General features: G+C 47.3%; 1 protein-coding gene and 1 long non-coding RNA gene across 3 annotated transcripts in view; one reads left to right on the top strand and one right to left on the bottom strand.

The window, feature by feature from the left end:
* HS3ST2 (heparan sulfate-glucosamine 3-sulfotransferase 2) overlaps positions 1–12,625 on the bottom strand; it is a 97,629-nt gene extending 85,004 nt beyond the window's left edge. The window contains exon 1 of the mRNA XM_036916971.2: positions 12,159–12,625. Within this exon, the coding sequence (XP_036772866.1) occupies positions 12,159–12,625 (467 nt within the window). The remainder of the gene's footprint in view (positions 1–12,158) is intronic.
* On the top strand, positions 12,413–17,907 carry LOC130679143 (uncharacterized). 2 transcript variants are annotated; one of them, XR_008992140.1, is made up of 4 exons: positions 12,457–12,529; positions 13,344–13,461; positions 13,589–13,686; positions 14,062–17,907. It is a non-coding gene; the product is annotated as an uncharacterized LOC130679143 (long non-coding RNA). The 2 variants fall into 2 exon arrangements; XR_008992141.1 differs by lacking the exon at positions 13,344–13,461 and having other exon boundaries at positions 12,413–12,529.
* Positions 17,908–20,356: the final 2,449 nt, after the last annotated feature.

The raw sequence follows: 20,356 nt of genomic DNA, 5'->3' as shown, positions 1-20,356 counted from the left end.
TACTGCATAGCTGGATCTTTTCCTCCAGTTCTTCATGTCTGTATTTGCTTTTCCCATTATGCCTCATCAATTTGCAATTTAAATTAGAATCACAGCTTTTAAAACTACTCAGACTTTGTAATGTCAGCCAGTCCCTCCCAAGCTGTTGATGGATGATGACAAACATGTATGATGAAATGATACAGTGACATCAAAGCAAGAGGGATCTAGGTGGATCAGTCACCATTTCCCAAAGTCTAGAATAAGTGCCACTAGTTAAAAAAAAAAATTTAGGTGGCACATGGACACGACTTTAAATTCCACCTAATCACATCATTAGAAAATAATTATCTTTCCTTTTTCATTTCATTCCACTCAAATCTTCTGATTTGATTCATGGAGAAAGTCTCAGGTGCTAAAATGCTGTCAACACCTCTGTAACCATTTCTGATCTTTCTCTTTATCAGAAAAAAAGGACTGCCTCAGGCAAAGCATGGCCCAGGCAACAGTATCCAGCTGGGCTTTCATTACATTGTTTGGTTTTTACTGCATTTGCTTTTATGACTACTTTCTATTTCTGGCAAGTGATGGTTCTCATTTAGGATGGTGATATAAAGTTTCATGTTTAAGTAACTATGTTAAAGCAAAAGTTACAAGTAGATTTTAATACCATGTAAAGTAAATTAAAATCTTTGGAGATAATGTCCCAAAATAAGTCATGAAGTTGGTACCAAATGGATTGAAGGTTGGGAACTAATGTGTCAGACTGTAGATAGAAGGCTAATGACCCTAGGATGGAGAAGGCGACACCAGAGGCAAGACAAAGCTTGGATGATCTGCCAGCTCATCCACCAATGGTTCATGACTGCAGACTCTCAATACTGATCAAGTAATCAATCCCAAAAGACTTCCCTTCACATCAAAGCTTAGCTTCGCTGTAACGGGAACTGTGTCATCTCTGACACAATTCCTTTTCCTGAGGGGTAGCTGCTTCTCTGCTCCATCATACTCTTCTCCCTCCAGCCTCCTCTGCTCCACCATCCCAGTGCTCTGTTACCTTGCAGGTGCCAACTACTGATTAAGGCTGAACAGTAATTCTTCCAGGTTGACCTCTGCATCTTTATGGTCCGCCCCTGCTTGTCCCTTAGCCTCTCCTTGCTGGTAAGATCTCATCATTCTCCAGGTTGGGTTTCTATCTATACCAAACCACTGAACCTGAGACACAGCCACCCTCTGGGCAAGCAAGGCCATCTTTAAAACATCAGAGCATCTCTATTCTATCCAAACCTACAAGTGTACAGGGGGATGGAGAGCTCTGTGCTGTTCTGAATTCGGCATATGGGCTGGAGCTTCTATCTTGTGGAGAAGCAGTTGTTGATGATAGCATCACTAACTCAATATCCTATGGGGACTCTGTGGGTACAGGGATTTCGAATGACTGTAAGGAGCAGTGGGGATACTGGCTCCCTCCCTGGGGACCAGTTCCATAACCAAACGGGTTTCTCCAACCGTGGGTCATCCTGGCTCTGGATTCTTTTCCCACTGGTCCAAATGTTAAGTCCTCAGCTTTCCTCACCTTAGTCCAAATTTGGCCTCTTGTCTTCCAGGCATGATCATCAGCTTAGTGACGGTCATACCCACTCCAAGCACAACCCAGGAACAGTAATGATGAAACTGAATCACCATGACAACCTAGGAGATAGGAATGTTTGATATCCTCATCTTATACAGGACAAAGCAAAGCTTAGAAAGGAGAAGGGACGTAGCCCATAGCTAATAAATGGCAGAGGCAGAATTAGAAACAGCAGAGGCTATTGCTGAGGCCCACCCCCTCAGAGTCATGGAAGGACAGCTTACAGGCCACATCCAGCCCACAAACATGTCCAGGTTGGTCCACAAGTGTTCTATAAAAGCTGTGAATCAGTTAGGCACAATTATAAATGGAGAGCTCACCCTTTTTGTTAAAAGATTCCATATTCAAGCTTTTTTTCTAAAAAAGGAAAAGCCTCAGATCTGGCAAAAAAGGGTGGCAAAAATCTGTTGGGATTGACTAGTGGTGTGCCCCTCTAAATGGGACACAAGTCACCCCTTCTCTATATTGTCCCACAGCCAACTTCATCCATTCATGTTTGTGGCCACAGAGTCCCTGTAGGACGTTGAGTTGGTGATGCTATAGTGGCTCCAAACTGCTCCCCATGGAATAGAAGCTCTCTGTAGGTGGGTCACTGCCCCTAGCCCACAGTGCCATAAATACATCTCCCTGGGCACCAGCCACCTGGATAGGGTAGAGGTCCTCAGAGATTTCTGTTTGAGAGATGACCTTGCTTGTACAGATGTCATTTGAATGATGTCCAAATTCAAGTATCTACAAAAATGGCTTTGACATAAGTACCTCCTCAAGTCATTTACACCTATTTCCTCCTCTTCATCCTAGGCAAGAAAGAACAATGGAATAAAGTCAAATTCTTTCCCTCCTGGCAAAATGACTGACAGAGGTTTGGCCAAGTTGCCTGAGGCTGTCTGGTTAATGGAGATGTTTGTGCTAGAGAAAATGAGAGAGGGGGCTTAACGTAGGGGTTTTACCACCACAGAGCTTTGCAATGACTTAACTCATTTTTCACAGAATTAATAATTCAGATCCCACACAGTCTCCAGCCAGAAGTGGCCATAAACTGCAGAGTTTAACCAACCACTTCTGAAAATGGGGATTGATCCTGGGAAATGCTACCTCCACTTTAAGCCATGTCACTTGAGCAAAATGAAAGCTGTTAGATGATTTCATATCTTCATTAAAACCATCAAAGCAGAAACACACTGAAAAGAGGCTGCCAAAGCAGAGAACATCCCCCCACGCTCCAGCAGGTTGGGGGAAGTCAGGGAGAGTCAGATCCTGATTTTCCTACAGGAAGGCATTATGGTGTTCAATTCTGTTTGAAGGAAACCACATACATCAGTCCCCTAAATCTAGCAAAGCCACCAAGGTAGCTCCCTTGCCATGCATGGTGATGAAGCTAGAACAAGAGTGAGAAACCAGGTGACACACACACTGAGTGACATGTACTTTTTCTGGGCTGGAGCACAGTTCATTCCATTTTCAACGGATCTCAAGAGGTTACTTAGGAACACGGCATTTATACAAAGGGCCCCAAAGACCCCTAGAAAGAGAGACTATGCCATCTTTCACCTATGTAGAGGCGAGACCCTGCAGCCTCAAAGCTACAGTAGAACATGGCTCTGCCTTCTTTGGCTAGTCCAAGGACACTGGGCCTGTCAAGCCAGGGGCTGTACTGGGAAGCATGCAAGGATCAAACCCCAGCTGTCACTTGCAAGGGCCTGAAGGATAGCAAGCCCTTAATACATTTCATCAGTAGCCGCACTGCCATCACCACCATCTTCCTCGACTCTTCTCTCTCGCACCTTTCCTCAGCAAATCATGCAAAGCTACCTTTGGGATGTATCCAGCATCTGAAAAGACAGCTCTGAGTAAGTGACATCTGAGCCAGAACCTGCATGATGAGAAGCAGCCAGACCCAGAACACAGATCAGGCAAATCCCCTAAAGCTTAGGTATCAGCTCCCTCACCAGCTTCCGACCCACTCTGGTCGAGTGCCAGGAGCACTCTCTCTTCCTGCAAGTCTTGCTATTGCAAATCTTACCCTTAAGCTCTTTAAAGTAGGACTCCTCTTCCTCATCTTCATTTTTCCAGGGCTTGGCACAGTGCTTGGCAAACAGTAGGTGGTCAATAAATGCGTACAGAATGAAAGTGATTGGAAACAACTTTCTTTTGAGATTTGACTGTAACTGGAGGTGAAAATGGGAAACCAATGTACTGAGAAAGAGCATTCCCATGGGCCACCCCCATGAAAATGTTATCTGCCCATTGAGGCCCAAATAACATACTACCTCCTTCCAGGAGCCTTCCAAAATCCCCCAATTGCATTCTATGTCCTTTCCATGTGACTATAGCTGTGCTCGTACCTTTATTATGGTATCTACCACCATCTGACTTGCTTAAACATTTTCCACGAACATCTCCTACCCCCATCAAAGTGTGACAAGCCCAATAACAGGACTTTTGTCCTAGTCCCCTAAACACTTAGCTCAATGAAGACACACTTAAACAAACAAACAAACAAATAAATAAATGCCTAATAACAGGTAACAGGTTCCAGACGCCTGTCATATGTCAGAAATGTTATGAGCACTTCTGCACATCATCATTCATTCTATCCTCACAGTCACCCCACATGGTAAGCAACACGACCCCCTCTCCCCCAGTGTGTGGATGGAACCCAGGAACAGAGAAGCCACTGATTGGTGGACACACACACACGGCAGGTGGTGCAACTGAGATTCCAACTTGTTCATTCTGATTCAAGAGCCCAAGCTTTTCATCACTGCAGAGATGGCCTCTCTTAGTTGCTTCTGTCTCCTTATCTCCATTCTGAGGTCACCTCATTGGTGTGCTTTGACTCTGGGCTGCTCTGCCTCCCTCCAGTAAGATCTCTCTTGTCATTCTCCCTGACTCCGCCAAGAGGAACTGCTTCAAGGCCAGCTCACCTCTCCACCAACCTCAGGGTGGAACTGGGACTCCTTCACCCAGGGGCGAGTCCTGAGACTGGGGGGTCTCCTGAGACCAGGGGTGAGTCCTGAGACCGGAGTCATCAGTGTTGATGACTATCTACCCAACTAAAAGCAACTGTGGGGAGCTCTGCTACTGTAGACACTCCTAAATTGTTTCTCTTGACAATACCAGGGAAATCCCAGGGACAATTTCCCCCAGTGCAGCTCTTCTTATGCAGCTAAAAATGTACATACAAAGAAATGACATCATTTTCTCTTCTTTATCCAGTTAAGATTAAATGGTCCAAGACAGCAAAAATGACACCCTGCCTGACCACTATGTTTAATTCTTGCATCATGCATCACACAGTGGAAGAAAAGGAACTCTGCAACCTGAGACTTTAAAAAGGCACCCCCGTCTTATGAGAGCCTTGAAACTTCATTTTTTAAAAAGGCTCAAGCCCCTTTCCCATGACACTGCTGAGTCTCTAGTGGAAAAAATTTGATGTCTGACTTTTGCAAGACTGATCCCTGCAGGTATGCAAGGACCTCAGTTGACCTGATAATCATGGGGGAAAGTGCTGATTTCCCACCAGTGGGGACAGTGAGGAAACCAATGGTAACCTTCTGGGGTTTGAGTCTTTTCCTTCTAATTCCCGCTATACGCTTTATTCAGGGAACCCTGCTCTTCTTACCAGACTACCTTGTAAATACTGGAAGTCAAAATACTTAAACTGGATTTCCTGAAATTCTAATGGTGTTTCTCCTGATGTCAGTTGTATACCCCCATCTTGGTAATTTTAGGTACCACATGGACCTACTAAGTATCACCGAATATTTGTTGCTTAATGAATATCACTGATTATTTCTCACAGTGAGAAAATGTACCATCTTTTCCATTTGACTTCCATTCCTTCTGAATGCATCAAGGAGAAAAGTCTCACACTGATGTTCATGTTTCTTTAACTGTTCTTACTAGTATCTGCTAATACTGCTTTTAAACAAAGAGTAGGCTGCAGGCTTGAAACATTCTAGCCACCTTAGGTAGTAAAAATTCAATAGCACTGTTTTGTTTTCAATCTATTTATTTTTATGATTACTTTCTAATTATGGCAAGTGATGCTGGTTTTCCACTTAGGGTTTTTTTTTTTAGACTATGTATTTTAACTGTATTTGCATAATGCATGTTAGGTTTGCAGAGGCACAACACATCTCTGGAAGGATACATACACAAAGATCCACACCTGGAATTGCTTTGGGGAAGAGGAATTTTGTGGCAGGAGACAGGGATGGGAAGAGAGAGAATAAGTTTCACTTTTTTAGTTTGCATTATGTGAGCATATTACCTATTCTAAAATATACACATTGAAGGGAAAAAATCAGCTCAATTCTTTATGAAGAAAATTACAGAGGCTCTGCTAGGTTCTGGCAAATATCATGAAAATGGTACAAGAATGTCTGAGGCCTGGCAAATGCTGCCCCCAGAGAATGTGGGAGTGATGCTACCTCTCAAAAGATGGCAGCAAGGGGTCCTCAGGCCTCCACCTGGAGCAGACACCCCTAGTTTTCTTACTTGTGGAGCATTCATGGGCGCTGGTGGCCACGGGCAATGAATGGACCTGCTGTGAGTGCCTCTGATTCAGAAGCTTGGGAAGACACTCCCAACGGGCTGGTGCCCAGATCTATGTGATACTCAAGCCCCAGACAACCCAACCAGTGCCTCTGGCCCAGGTTTCTTGATAGAACATGCCCAGTAATAACTCGTTGCCCCTTTCCCTATGCCATTATCCTGCTGAGAGAGCCCCTGTGAGTGCAGCAATGGGCCAACAGCCCAGCTGTTAACTTGACAGACAGCAATTACCTCTGAAATGCTAAGTTATTTCGACTCACTGGTGGCTTTTACCCACCTCGTCAAACTGCCCATGAGCTCCAAAGCACTTCAGCCTAACAGTGCAGCCCATTAGGAGAACAAAGTGGCAGCAGAGCCCACCCACAGCAGCCTGGCACTGAGCCTGGCAAATGGTAGGCGTCTGACAAAGCAATGGATTAAAGCACCCCGGGGTTAGCTCTGGAGGACAGAGTGAGTCTACTGGTCGGGGTTGGCTGTGTGACCTTTAGGACCCCTCCAGCCTGACTCGCGGCCCACCTGCTTACCTACCCACTCCTCCTGCAGGAGATGGCCTCCCCTGAGTCCTCCTATAGACCCTGATCAATAGGGAGCTGCATGCGGCCGCCCGCTCCCCATCCACTCTGTCACTCAATCGCTCAGGAATGGTTCATAGAGGTCTACCCAAAGAGAAGAAACTTATTCCACAGTCGTGGGTGCCAGATGCATGGAACATTGGTGAGCACATAGGGCACAGCACCTACTGGCCCCTGACACTGCCCTGATCCTGTTAGGAACTCCAATGTGCTCCCAGATATGTGGGTGATGCAGCAGCCCATGAAGAACACCTCCATCATAGCATCTTGTTTTCTCCTGCTGGATAGCAACCCGACTTTCCCTCAGGACACGCCTTCAGGGAGACAGCATGGGTAACAATCAGAAACCTCAAATGAGTACAACTCCTTAACCAATCAGAAGAGACCCCTGCTGGTTGCAGAGACAAGCAGGGTCTTCGATGGGTGGGTTGAAGGCAGTCCCTGCTGTCCCAGGCATTCACCACCTAGTCACCAGCTCTTCAGCAGGTCCAGTGGCACCTCTGGGAGAGAGTTTCCACTCGATACAGAAGTATCATATCTCACTGAATCTAAGACCCCATCAATTTTCAGAATATATCCTATTTTCAGAGATGTTTAAATGTGAAAAAAAAGTGTTTCTTAGAATCTATAATAAATCTATTTCCACATCTTAACATCCAAAACAGCCTTAATAGCATGTGCCAGGTCAAAAACATAGGGGCTGTCAGGGTCTTTCACCTCTAAATAGCCACCTGCCAAAGCCCCTGGGGCACAGCCTGCTCGTCACTGCCAGCTCTCCTGTGGTCCCTCTCAGCTCCAGAGGGAAGTGAAGCCATCTCTCCAAAAAGCCTTCTCCAGCAGTGACAGTTCTGCTTGCCCATTCTGAATGTTCCTTGGTGCCCGACAAGAACTGCCCATGTGCTGGAACTAACTTTTATATCTCCCGCATGCTGCAAGGCTGACAGACATCCACAGACACATAGGGGATTTATGGACTCAATGGTTTCATTTAAACAGCATGTGTGACCCTCTTGGACCAAGGCCGGTGAACTCCTTATGAAGACATGTGTCTGCACACTGCAATTGTGCATGCGAGTGTGTGTGTGTGCGCGTCTATGCATGCTCGACAAGCATGGATCAGTTTGTGTCATGTGTTGATCAATTTGTTAAAGGTGGTCAGCCTTCTGCCTTAATGACTCTGGTTTTATTTCTTCCTAAAGTTTGCCTTTCTTGAGTTTGGCTTTGCTATTATAATTTGATTTCTTGATTGAAATGAGCTGGATTAGATGACAGACCTGTGCTGTTTATTCTCTTTCTTATGTAGACCGCTGCCTCTGGGGCAAATGCCCTGTCGTCTTTGCCGTACATCATCCCAAGAACACCACTGAGGCTGAACAAATAAGTTGTGAAGTGGAGTCTAAAATTTACAGAACAGACTCATCTATCAAAATGTTGACACCAGAGCATAGAGTCAATTATCACATATTAAGTTGCTCCTGTTGGCATTTCAATACATTTAGAGAAGACTCCCTTCCTCTTCACACTCCCATCCCCTGCCATCCCTGAAAAATGGCAAAATCGGGAACACTTTAGATAAAACTTCCCCCAAGACTCTTAAAACTACTAGATCATGCACAGTTTATATCTCCTTTCATGAGACAAACACCCTGAATATTCTCTCTCACACCCAACCCTTGGTAAATGGTAGCATCCCAAATATACTCTTATTGGGAGAAGAATTTTCACATCACTGTGTTACTTGATTTTCACAGTGTAAAGCAGGCAGACATCAGTACCATTTTAAAGCTGAGCAAACTGACACCCAGAAATGTGAAGGGACTTTTTATCAGCACAGAAGAAAGGGAGAAAAGGAGGGAGGAAAATTGAAAATGGAAATTGGAACACAGCTGAAAGTAGAATTTAAGACCAGGTCCCTTCCTAGTCTATCGAGGAATTACTTTTCCAGCAATTAATTCCTTAGCCCCATCTGGTAACAGCAGCAGGGGCAGAACCAAGAGTTTTAATACTAATAGTACTGATGGTGATAAGAAGTATTGGTGGTGAAATAGTAGTAGCAATACTACTAGTGTGATTTACTTCTCTTTAGATATCATAGAATTTTCCAGGGCACGTTTATATACGGTGTTTCATTCATTCTTCAATACAACCTTCTGAGACAGTCACTATGCTCCATTCCATGAGGAAGCTGAGCCTCAGGAAGGTCACTCTGCTCCCAATCCCACAGCATCTAGGAGACAATCTCTGGCTTTCTGAGAGCAAACCCTATCCTGGTCCACTCACCAGCCTGTTGTCACTCTGCCTACTTGTCCAAGCAGAGAGCTGACCCCACTCTGCAGGCCGAGTGGCAGCCCTGGGGAGGAATTTGAGAGGGGGAACCAGGCCAGATACATAGGTGAGGTAAGCTTCAGTGATGGAAACTCAGAAAATTATCTAAAAGGAGGGATCCCATTGGAGAGGCTGGGTCCCAAGAGGAGGCTCAGGCTGCGGGCACGGAAGGTGCAGACTCTGCTTCACCCTCTCTGTAGCGGATGGTGTCTGTCTGACTGTATCAGTCGACCTTCGGGAACTATTTGTTGCCTGCTGGTTGATCACAGAAAGAAGTCTCTCCTTTGGGTTGAGGGTAAAGCTTTTGATTTTTCAATTGTCTATCTGAATTGGGGTCTCTGGACACAGGGACTTAGCCATGGGCAGACCATCATGAGGTCCACTGCCTGCAACTCTGCCTTTCTGCCATTTCACCTTTGGAAAATACAGCCCAGAAGTGTGTGCAAGGGCTCTTTCGCTATGTCTCCCAGGGGACACTGACTTTTTGGTGGCAAGTTGTGCAAAGCAGTGGTTAGAGAATGTAATAGGAAATGCACCCCCACACACGTGTCTTTGTCGGACACTGTAGGCCAGTGACTTCTGTTTCTTCAACGTGCTTTGTGACCCATTCCAGATGTGCTCTTTTTGGGGGCTGCAGTTTTCACATCTGCAAAATGATAAGGGCCACGGGTGGTGCAGGGGGAAGATGATGTCACCTGCTGTCCTAACTCGTGGGATTCCGGAATAAAGTGAGAACATGGGTTTTAAAGGATCTCAGAAATCCCCACCATTTCTGCAACTAGAGCATATTACTTAAATGATAATAAAGGCTAAAACACATACAGAGAAATGTTCTGGAAATTATGAGAGCAGCATGCAAATGGGGCAGTATTACCTTAAGCAGAAATGGCATTCTACAACCAAAACCCTTGATTCTGGGGGTGCGGATTTGGGATTGAAGGACGCACACCCCACACAGCCCTTTTCCGACACCGTAGGCTCTAGCCTTCCTGAGGAAGGGGTGGGGATGGGGCTATTAGTGCCAGACCTCTGGGCTAATTGCTCTTTTAGAAATATAAAGGGGCAAAGGGAGGGTAACTCAGACCTTGGGAAGTGGGGTGGAGTAGAGGGAAGTGGAGCTGTCAGTGTGCTTGATGTTAAATAAAACCTACTAAGACTCGGCTGAGAATTTTAGCAGAATCCAAATGTGCTATAAAAAAAAAAGGCTCAGCTCCCATCTCTAAGGTTCACAGCTAAGCTGGCTTAGAATCACACATGCCAAGGTTAAAAATAAAAAGCAGCCATCCCTGAATGGCATGGGCTCCGGGAAGGAAGCCTGAGGTATGGTGTTTGGTGGTGGAGCGAGGAGGAGGGGGGGCGCAGATAATGGGTGAAGACAATAGGTATTTAGAGGGCACATACCTAAAAGCCAGATGCTCAGGATTTTGCTGTTTTGCACTTAAAAGGCACTTCACCTTAGGAAAGGGTTCCACAAAGATCTTCGGATTTTCCATCGAGGAAACCCTGCCTCGAGTTAGGGTGTGACATGGCTGACCCACACAGAGCTCTGCCATTCCATGCATTTGCCTCCCCACCACCTTGGGGTCTGGCTCCAACACTGTCCTCATGCACCTCATATGCCCAGACGGGTAGCAGCTTGAAAGCACCAGACCTGCCATTCTGTGCCACCCTATTCCATTAAGCCAACATCACAGCGCTGAGGCCACCAACAGGCCAGCTATCCCCTGCTGGGCTCCGTATCTCACACTTTGGCCCCACAATCATGACAACTGCAGGCCAGGACTATCTGGCAAAGGTGACAAGCTGGCCCTGTTGCCTCCCTCCTCTTGCAAGTCCAGGGACTCCAGTTATGAGCCTAGTGGGGTCCTCCTAATTAAAATTAGCCTCATTTTTAAAATTAGCCTCAGCTACTAACTATGTCAGCTATCATGTAACCCCTCCCCAGTTCCATTACTATGCAGACATTTCTAGACAGTCTTTAAGGGATCAGGTGAATGATGGGAATTCTGTGAGCCCTGTGTTATGGGGACCCATACCAACACCCCCACCCCAGGGGTGCCTTGACTCAGCCCACACATGGGCCAGTCTTACACCTCAGCTGCTCACAGGGCTAGGGAGGCAGGGGTCATTGAACAGTGGAGGCTGCCACCTTCCAGAAGATTCAGGCTATTTCCACACACCACCAACCTGGGTGACTCTCACACACACGCCCCCTCCCCCCAACCTCCCCCACAGTGTCCGTAGAACTGGCTGCCCAGAACCCTGGCCAGCCTTCATCAGAGGTGCCCACCAGTGTCCCTAATTCCTCACTGGAGCTGGTTTAGAAACATCACTCATGGGGAGATGTCTTTTTTACACTTTTAAGATACTTTAGAAAGGCTTTGGGAGGCAGACAGGGCAGGAACTGTTCCTACCTATTGTGATGGATGAGAAAAATCAAGACTCAAAGAGTTTTAGGCATTGCTCAAACCAAGTGACAGAGCCAGGGTTGCTTTCCACTGCTGTAAGACCAGCAACTCAGGGTCAGGGTGACTGGGGGAGGGGAGGGGGGCCGCAGCAGCAAATACCTGGAGCCGGGAGCGAGACTGCAGAAGGGTCGTTCCTCACTCATCCCGACCCCTCAGGGGATGCCCTCTCTTTGGGCCCACTGGGACCTAGCCCAGCGCAGAGCCCTGCTGGCAACGGGGCCCGCTCCCCTCTCAGGGGCCTTCAGATGCCAGGCAAGATCTGCCCAGGGTCAGGAGAGGGCTGTGTTCAGGCAGGTGGTCTCCTGGCCTTTCTCCTTCCCTGGGCTCCCTGCTCCAGCACAAAGGCGAGACCTGAAGCCAGCCCCCCAACTCGTTCTGAGGTTTGGCTAGAGACCTCCCTTCCCTTCCGGCGACTCCGGAGACAACTGCGCTTTGCAGTTTAAGAAATTGTGTGCTGGTCCACTCAATCACTGGGAAGTTGTAGATACATCCTTCCGCCAAAGTCCCCCCACGAGTCTGCCTGAACCCACACGACGATCCGGGGAAGAGAAGACGCAGGCGATGGCTCCAAGGATGGAGCCGAAAGGGACCTGGCGCCCTGAGGGCCCTCCACCTCCTTACCTGTACCAGTCCAGCCCGCGGCCGTAGTTCCGGTCGAAGAAGTGGGGCTCGGTGCCCAAGGCCCGTACGTCGGGGTGCACGCGGATAAACTCCAGCACGGCCCGGGTGCCCCCCTTCTTCACGCCCACAATGAGCGCTTGGGGCAGCCGCTTGGTCCCCAGCTTCGCGGAGCCCGAGTGGTTGGAACCGGAGAGGCGAGGGGCGGGCACGGCGGCGGCTGGCGGGCTGGGCGTGGGCCCCGGGGGTTCACAAGGGCGGGACTTCTGGAGAAGTTTCGGGCCGCCCGCGCTGGGGCCGCGGAGACAGCGGGGGGCGCCCAGGAGGCGGCTCTGGCCCAGGTCGTCGCAGCAGCACAGGAGGCTGTAACACAGGTAAGTGCAGGAGAGCGAGAGCGTGAAGGCGAAGAGCAGCCTGCGCGCCCTCCGCGGCTGAGGTGGCCCCGCGCGGCCCAGGACCCTATAGGCCATGGCTCCATGGGCCCGCGCCGGGGGTCATGGTTTCCGAGGGGGCGCCGGCGGCGGTGCTGCTGGGGCCCTGCGGCCGCCTAGAGAGCTCGCGCGGTACTGCCCCGGCCGCGCAGGTCGGGCGTGGGGGGCGCCGTCTTCTCCAGGCGCTGCTGGCCGGGGCGCGCACCATGCCCGGGGATCCCGGGGGCGGAGGCTCCTCGGGGAACAGGGGGCCGCGCTTCCAGCATGTCCTGGTCCTGGGCGACGGGGCGACGGGCGACGGGGCGACGGGGCTCCGGGCAGCGGGGCGGCTCCTGGCGCTCTTCGGTTCCTAGGTGCGCCGGGTTCGGAGCGCGCCCAGCGCCCGAAGCCCCATTCCCTATCCTCCGAGCGCGGCGCTGCATGCGGGCTGCCGGGCAGGCCGGACGGTGGCGCTGGCGCCGGCCCCGTTCCGGCTCTTAGCGAAATGCCGGGCCGGGCGCGCTGCCGGCGCTATTTAAGGAGTCGCCTGACGTCAGCCGCGCGGGTCCCCCGAGCCCGTGCCCCGCCCTGGGACCTGGCTCGCCCCTTGCGCCCCCATTCTCTTACTGCTCCCAGGGACACAGCACCCCAGGCCTTCCCCCGCAGGCGCCTCCCTAAGAAGACCTGGCCAGCTGGGGTGGGGAGGGGAGGGTGTCGAGGCATTTACTCTTCCAGGAGGCTGGAACACCCCCCCACCACGCTGGCCTCCGACCCCCAGGGATGGGAACCCGGGGGCAGACCTCGCCAACATCCAGACCCAGACCTGGGCGGAGACACAAGCACTCTACCCTGATACGCGGTGCCACCACATTGACACGCACATGCACGCCATACAGGTGCACACGTACCCTGAGCAGGGAACAGACCCATCCCACATGAGGTGGGGGAGGGAGAAATCTCCTGACCTGGGAAGAGAAGCACCGACAGGGACACTCCCCTCTTCTCCGACCCCTATCTCACCAGACACACGTGGCCTGGAATCGGACATCGTGCCCTGTGCGCACACGCGCGCGCGGGACGGGGACACACGCTCTAGACGCGGATGGGCGGAGGAGCCGAGCGTGAGTGAGATTCCGTGACTATTCGTGGAGCTGTTAGCCCTCCGCGCGCTGACTCACACCCGGGCGGCTAGCTCTGTCTGGCACCCAAGAAGCAGGCGCCCCCACCGCACTGTCTCTCTCCCTGGGCCTGGCGGGAGAGCGAGCCCCAAAAGAGCGGACTCCGAGCCGGGCGAGCTCCTCTCTGTGCTGCCGCCCTCTAGCGGCGGACAGCTCCCCGGGGAGCTCTTCGGGTTCCCGCCGCGTCCCTCCGGACCCGGTCCCTGTGGGCCTCCCACACGTTTGGCACTAGGAGGAAACAGGGCGGGAAAGACTTATGCACTTATTGACAAATTATTCGAATTCCACTTCGAATGATTCCTAAGTGACTGCCCATAGGACAATTCTTAGTGACCGTGCCTAGAACAGGCACGAGTGACCAACCCCAGTGCTGCTCTGAGTGACCACACCAGTGGATCAGAACCGTGCATCAGAACAGGTCTAAATGGCTGTGGCCAAGAACACAGCTAAATACTCGCCCCACAATAATGCCAAATCACTGTGCCCTTGTGTTCACCAAGTGGATGCCCCCACAGAATGACCACAGAGTGACCACCCCCACCCCCACAAACTGAACGTCCTCATTCAGACTTATTCAGGCTCTTCAGGGAATCACCTGGTCAGGCTCCGTGGGCCTTAGCCCAAGCCAGGGAATATTTTGTCCCCACATCAGACCCATCCCTAGAAACTTTAGGCCAATCCCTCTGCATAGATAATAATAACTACCAACTTTGTTTCAAGCCTTCTGCCTGTTGGTTCACTTAATATTCACCACAACCTATGAGATTTTACGATTATCCGCACAATGTCTCACTTCCTTAATTCTAATAGTGGCTAACATTGACTGAGCGCTTGTTTTGTGTCAGTAATGTGCGTATCACTTGGCACGCACTGCCTCCATTATCTTTGGAGATAGGTACTTGTTAAAATTCCTAATTTACAGATAGTAAAATTAAGGCTTAATGGACTCAATAACTGACAGATTAAACCCAGGTGGTCCAACTCCAGGTTCGAGCTCTTAATGACAGTGGTTTGGAGTTCCCTAACTCCCTTCCACCATTTTCACAGAATTTCATCCTGGGCTCCTCTCCCAGATGTGAACCAATCTGTCGCTATCACTTCTAAAATCTGACTTGGGACTGAATGAGGAGTTCTAGGTCTAAGTTGAAACGTTCAACAAGACTCTCACTTCCCATCTGTAAATTCTATTTCGAGTGATGCCACCTTCAACTCCATTATCTTTTTCTTGCAGCTACATCACACTGCTGGTAGCTCAAGCTTGTAGCCAAGTAACATCTCTAAGTGTTTCTTACAAGTGCTGCTGATTGAGGCATATCTACCCCGCACTGTGCTTGTACAGTGGGCTTTTTGGAACCCAACATGTAGTTCCTTACACATTTGACCTGATTAAATTTTCTCTTGTCTCATCAGCTCACTGCTCCAGTTTTTTTAGAATGTCTTCTTGAGTCATGAATCATGATATATCTCTGATTTATTCGAAAAGAAGTAGAAAGACTAAATCCAACAGCTTTACTCTTGATTCCAGGTGTACCTCGGGCAAGTGGATTGACCTCCGTGAGCCTCAGGTTTCTCAGCTGTAAAATGGGGAGTTATGATTAACTTTGAACACCTGGGGTTCTAATGTTGTGGCATTTGTGATTCCATTATTCAAAGCATGAACCACTATTGGCATTGTGTCATCTCCATGTTTGATTACAACCTCAAATTGTTAATTCCTCAAATTGTTAATAATAATGTCAAAACAAATATGTTGAAAGGAGTTCTAATACATACTTTCAACAGTTTTTCACATTATGAACTTGCTATTTCTGCACTTCACTGTTAAAATTACAAGATTAAATGTGGATTAATCCACTCTGACAAGCACTTTTTTTCTTAGGAAAAAATTGAATATGGTTATTTCTCAGAATTCTGTACTTGGCTCAATTTAAAAATTATTTTTATCTTTGAATTCATATCTGAAGTTCCTGGGTATTCAGATATATCAGAGCCAAGAAGATTTGTCTCTTCAAATTTCCAACCAGAGTAATGACCATGATTTGGATAGAATTTTTCAGGAGTGAGACAGTGGACATGCCTGCTCATCTTTGCGCCACTCCCCACCCCATCTTTTCAGAAGTGATTCTCCTTTGAGGGGATAGCGTAGGATTATATTGGGATGTGTGGTTTGTTAAATAACACTCACTTACACAAGACGCATGTTAATTTTCCTATCACATGAAAGAAGATGAAGGTGATTCAGGGCTGGTGTGTGTTAGGGACATTGTTAGGGATTCAGGCTCTACCACGTGTTTCCTCGCCATGTAGTACAAGATAACTTATTCATCTCCAGCCATCATGCCCACATTCTGGCTATCAGAGAGGAAGAAATGACAGAGAAGAACATGCCATACCCCTCTGAGGACATTTCCTGAAAGTTGCCTGCATCACTTCCACTTACATCCAATTGGTCAGAACCTTATCACATGGCTTTCTAGCTTCAAGAGATCCTTTGAAATGTCGTCTTGACTTTGCCTTGCTCTATGCCTGGCTTACATTTGGGTATTTTGGTACCAAGAAAGAACAGAAAAAAATTAATGGAAGCAACTAGTAACCTCTACCAGCCTTGGAGAATTTTCCCTCTTTCTTTTCCTAGGTGGCTGTGTGGCTGTTCAAAGGCAGGTGTATGGCCAACCCCAGACAATCATAATTTTCTAATCATACTTCAGTGTTTCAAAGCAACTCAGATCTTTTCAGTGAGCATCAAACACAGAACCTTCACTCAAACTGTTGGAAAAGAGCAACTCTCTTTCTCCTGAGATGATGAACTAGTAAAAAATCAGCCTGAAGCTTATAATGGTCATCTCTTCCATCAAGAGGGGAAACTCTGGAGAATGAAGCAAACACAGAGGAAAGGACTCAGAGATGGAGAATCAGATGCCTGATGGTGTCCTTTAAGCCTCTGAATCTAGCCATGCCAGAAACACAGTCCCTAGATTTTTTTGCTCCAACTGATTATCTTTCTGTTAATACTTAGAACTGGAAGAGTTGTGACTCATAGAAAAAACAATTGCCACCTCAGTTACAAGGAACAGGGACCATTTAATAAAAAATGGTGGAGGTGGGGTGGGGGCTCATTTTCAAGGCTATGCACAGACTTAGACTAGAATGCTCCAAAATCTGAGACAGAGGATCCAACTACTCTCTCCATCTTCTCTACTCCTCCTTGTATCTTACTTATTTTCATCTCCCTCTTTACTGTCTTTACCCCCTTTGCTTATGAATCAGTAAATGGTTACTGAGTTGCAAGCAACAGAAACTGACTTTGGCTAATATCAGCAAAAAGTGGAATTTGCCAGAGCTCACACATTCCAGAATAGCTTTGAGGCAACTCACAGAGTTAAGACCAGGGAACTGGGCTCCGAAACAGAAGAGCATCCCCAGAACACATTTCTCTTCCTTCCCTTTCTTTCTGAGTCTTGGTTTTCTCTTTTGACTCAATATCATCTTGAGTCTTCCTTCCCACTCTTATGCCCTGCATTTCAGACCTTCAATTTAAAATTATAAACCAAGGAAATTTTCTTTCCTTTAAGTCTTTGGGCCCAATCAAGCCATATTATTCAGTTTTATTTCAGTATAAGTGTCCAATTTTCTCCCTCGAGCTGAGTTTTGTAAAATGTGAGAAAATATTCCAAAGAAGGTAGATACTCTGAGGCTAAGGATTGGGAGATGGAATTGTGTGGTATGCAGGTTGTGTGAGGTGCAAAGTTCACATCTGAGCCCAGAGGGTGTAAATGAATAGGAAAGAGGTTGAGAGTGAGAACGAGAGAAGATTTTACACATGCTCCACACTCCGGATAAAACCAGAGGGCCAAAGTTCAAGGGACTAGATATTGCCAATAGAGGGTTGATTTTAAATACTTTGCAAGATTCCAACCTTTTTGTCATTTCCATGTTGGTTTACTTCTGTTTTGGGCAATAATAATCATAATAACACCAGGCTGCCTGTATTGAGATTCACCCAGCACCAGGCACTGGGCTAAGCATTTAGATGCATTACCTAATTTAAACCTCTCAATAAACCAGGAAGACAGGGATTATTACTGCCCCTATTTTATAAACAGGGAAAGAGCCTCAAGTAGGTTGAATTTTCCATGTTCTCACAGGTGCTGCAGGCTGCAGAAGGGGGAACAGTGGGAGAAAACGCAAGTGGGGGGAACTGGCAATCAGCTTTACTCATGACCTTCTCTTGGGTCACTCCTGCTTAGTGCCTCCATCTCCCACTCTGCATTATATAAACCACACTGTCTTCTACTCACCCTGGCTTACCATCTGGTCTTACTAATGAAACTGTAAACTCCTTGGAGACAGGGACTAACCCGCTAGTTTCAAATCAGCCAGGTACTCAGAACATGGGCTGCATATTCCTGTTGGGATTCCCTTGGATTCTTTATCTCCTTTCTCCTTGATGAGCCACTTAACATCACCGCATCAGGTTTCCAAGAGAGAACTAATACTTCATTTCAAAATTTATCCAAAGAGCATTAGTAATGTCAGGGAAGATAAAGCCTGTTCACTTGTGCAAGGATATGGCAAAGCTGACCTAGTGACGCTCCCTCTCACCTCCTTGTCTTTAACCAAATAGAAGCAAATAAGAATGTCACTGCTTGTGGTGGCTCCCAATTTATCATGTCCTGAGATACAGATCTTAACGGTATAGGAATGGGAGAGTACCTGGCTACTGAGAACAATATAGGGAGATAAATATGTTGACTTGTGTTTTTGTTCCCTTCAACATTTTTATTATACAGGTAATATATCCTCAATGTAGAAACAAATTGAAATACACAAAGAAAAAAGAAAAAAGTCTCCCAGATCATAACACTCAGAAATAGCTATCATTAATTTTTTTATAATCCTTCCGATTATAAATGTATTTGTTTGCTTGTTTATGGGTCAGCCCATATCCACTGTACTGTAAAATGATTTTTACTTAACAATATCATGGAATCTACTTTATATCATTAAATGCAGACCTCTGTAGGTCTAGTACTTTCAGAAAGAGAAAATAACTCTTCTGGAAATGCTAGATAGAGGGGTGGTGAAAGTCTGCAGCTTCCATGATTGGAGAGAACCTAACATGTGAATTGATTCGGTGCAGTGCAGAAGTAAGCGGAGTGAGAGTAAAGACTGAGTCCTGTAATAATGTTTGAATCCCTGAAGTGCTTTGCCTGAAGTGGTCTCTTCAAGAGACAATTAAGTGTCGTGGTTAGGAATGCAGTGTCTGAAAGCAGGCTGCCAGGGTTTAAATCCTGGCTTTGCTACTTAGATTAAACAAGATTTTTAATGCAGGGCACTTAGAACAGAGCCTGGCTAACAATAAGCCCTCAATAAACAATCCATCATTATGCCACAAACTTTTCAAAACATCCATCAATAAATTCTTTTTTGATGTAAGCTACTTTGATTGATAGAGATATGTACATTTCAATGAGATATACACCTTTCAACCTACTTCAAAATTTTATTGATAATAAAACAAAATCAATCTCTGTTCTCAGGGATCATCTAAGACCCCTCCTTGCTCGGGGTCCACCTTATCTCCCTGATACTTTAAGTGTTTGTATGGAAGTAACCAAATATCCTCTCTGGACATAGTTCATGGCAGGTGTTCACCAAATGCTCATTGGATAGAGAGGTAATATCCACAAAGACCCCTTTGCCTAGAGGACAACAATTTTATTACGAGGATTTCATGCATGGTGGACGTGGCTGTGGTTCCTAAAGCAGCAGTAACAGTAGCAGATGCTCCAGGAATCACAGTGATGTGGTCATCACCAGCTTAGTAACATCCTTTTCCCTTTTTTTCCTACTGCCTGGGGTGGTTCCTGCAGCTACTAATTTCTAAGTAACTTTATCCTCCCCTTTGTACTCCTCCCACCTTTCCAGCACTTTTAGAACCAATCTCCCGTATTAAATTCTTTCTGCTTGAAGTACCTAGAGTGTTTCTCTTTTCCTGAGATACAGTCCCCAACAGGTCTTCCTAAAGTCCTGTCAACAGGGAGAGAGATCCTTCTGTTTAAAGCCCTCTGTGGCTTCTAATCTCACTCAGAGGGAAGATCCACCCCAGGGGTAGACTTGTCAACCTGGTAAGAATAGTTTTGAGACAAAAAAGTCCAAAATAAAACTGCCAACTGCCTGGGTCACTCCACCCTGCCGCCACACTATTTCAAGTAACTAGCAGACTCAGAACTGGTCTCATTCAAAAATGAGGAATAATCAGAAGGCTCTAGCCTGGGACCCATGAATAAATAGCTGATAAGAGGGTGATTTTAATCAAATTCCCCTCAGTTCCTCCCACTTCTTGCCACTCTGTTTGAGGCCTCCTTGCCTGAAGCTAACTTAGTCAATTTTTCTATAGAATAAGTGACTAGATAGAGGGCAGTGCAGTTTCCCGGTTGTGTGTATGGCCAGGGATACCGAGGGGTCTCTGCCTTGCACTTCTTTCCTGCTTTCCACAGCACCTGACGCCTCCAAGTATTCTCGTGGCAGTATTGCCTATTTTAGGTGTTTAGTGCAACTTCCTCAGCTGTGCTGTGCCAGATACTGCTTCCAATTTTTTATTGTAATTTCT

Source organism: Manis pentadactyla, chromosome 10, assembly GCF_030020395.1.
Source record: "Manis pentadactyla isolate mManPen7 chromosome 10, mManPen7.hap1, whole genome shotgun sequence".
Lineage (NCBI taxonomy): Eukaryota > Metazoa > Chordata > Mammalia > Pholidota > Manidae > Manis > Manis pentadactyla.
Note: the sequence above shows the minus strand (reverse complement) of the source record. Positions and strands in the feature narration are given on the sequence as shown.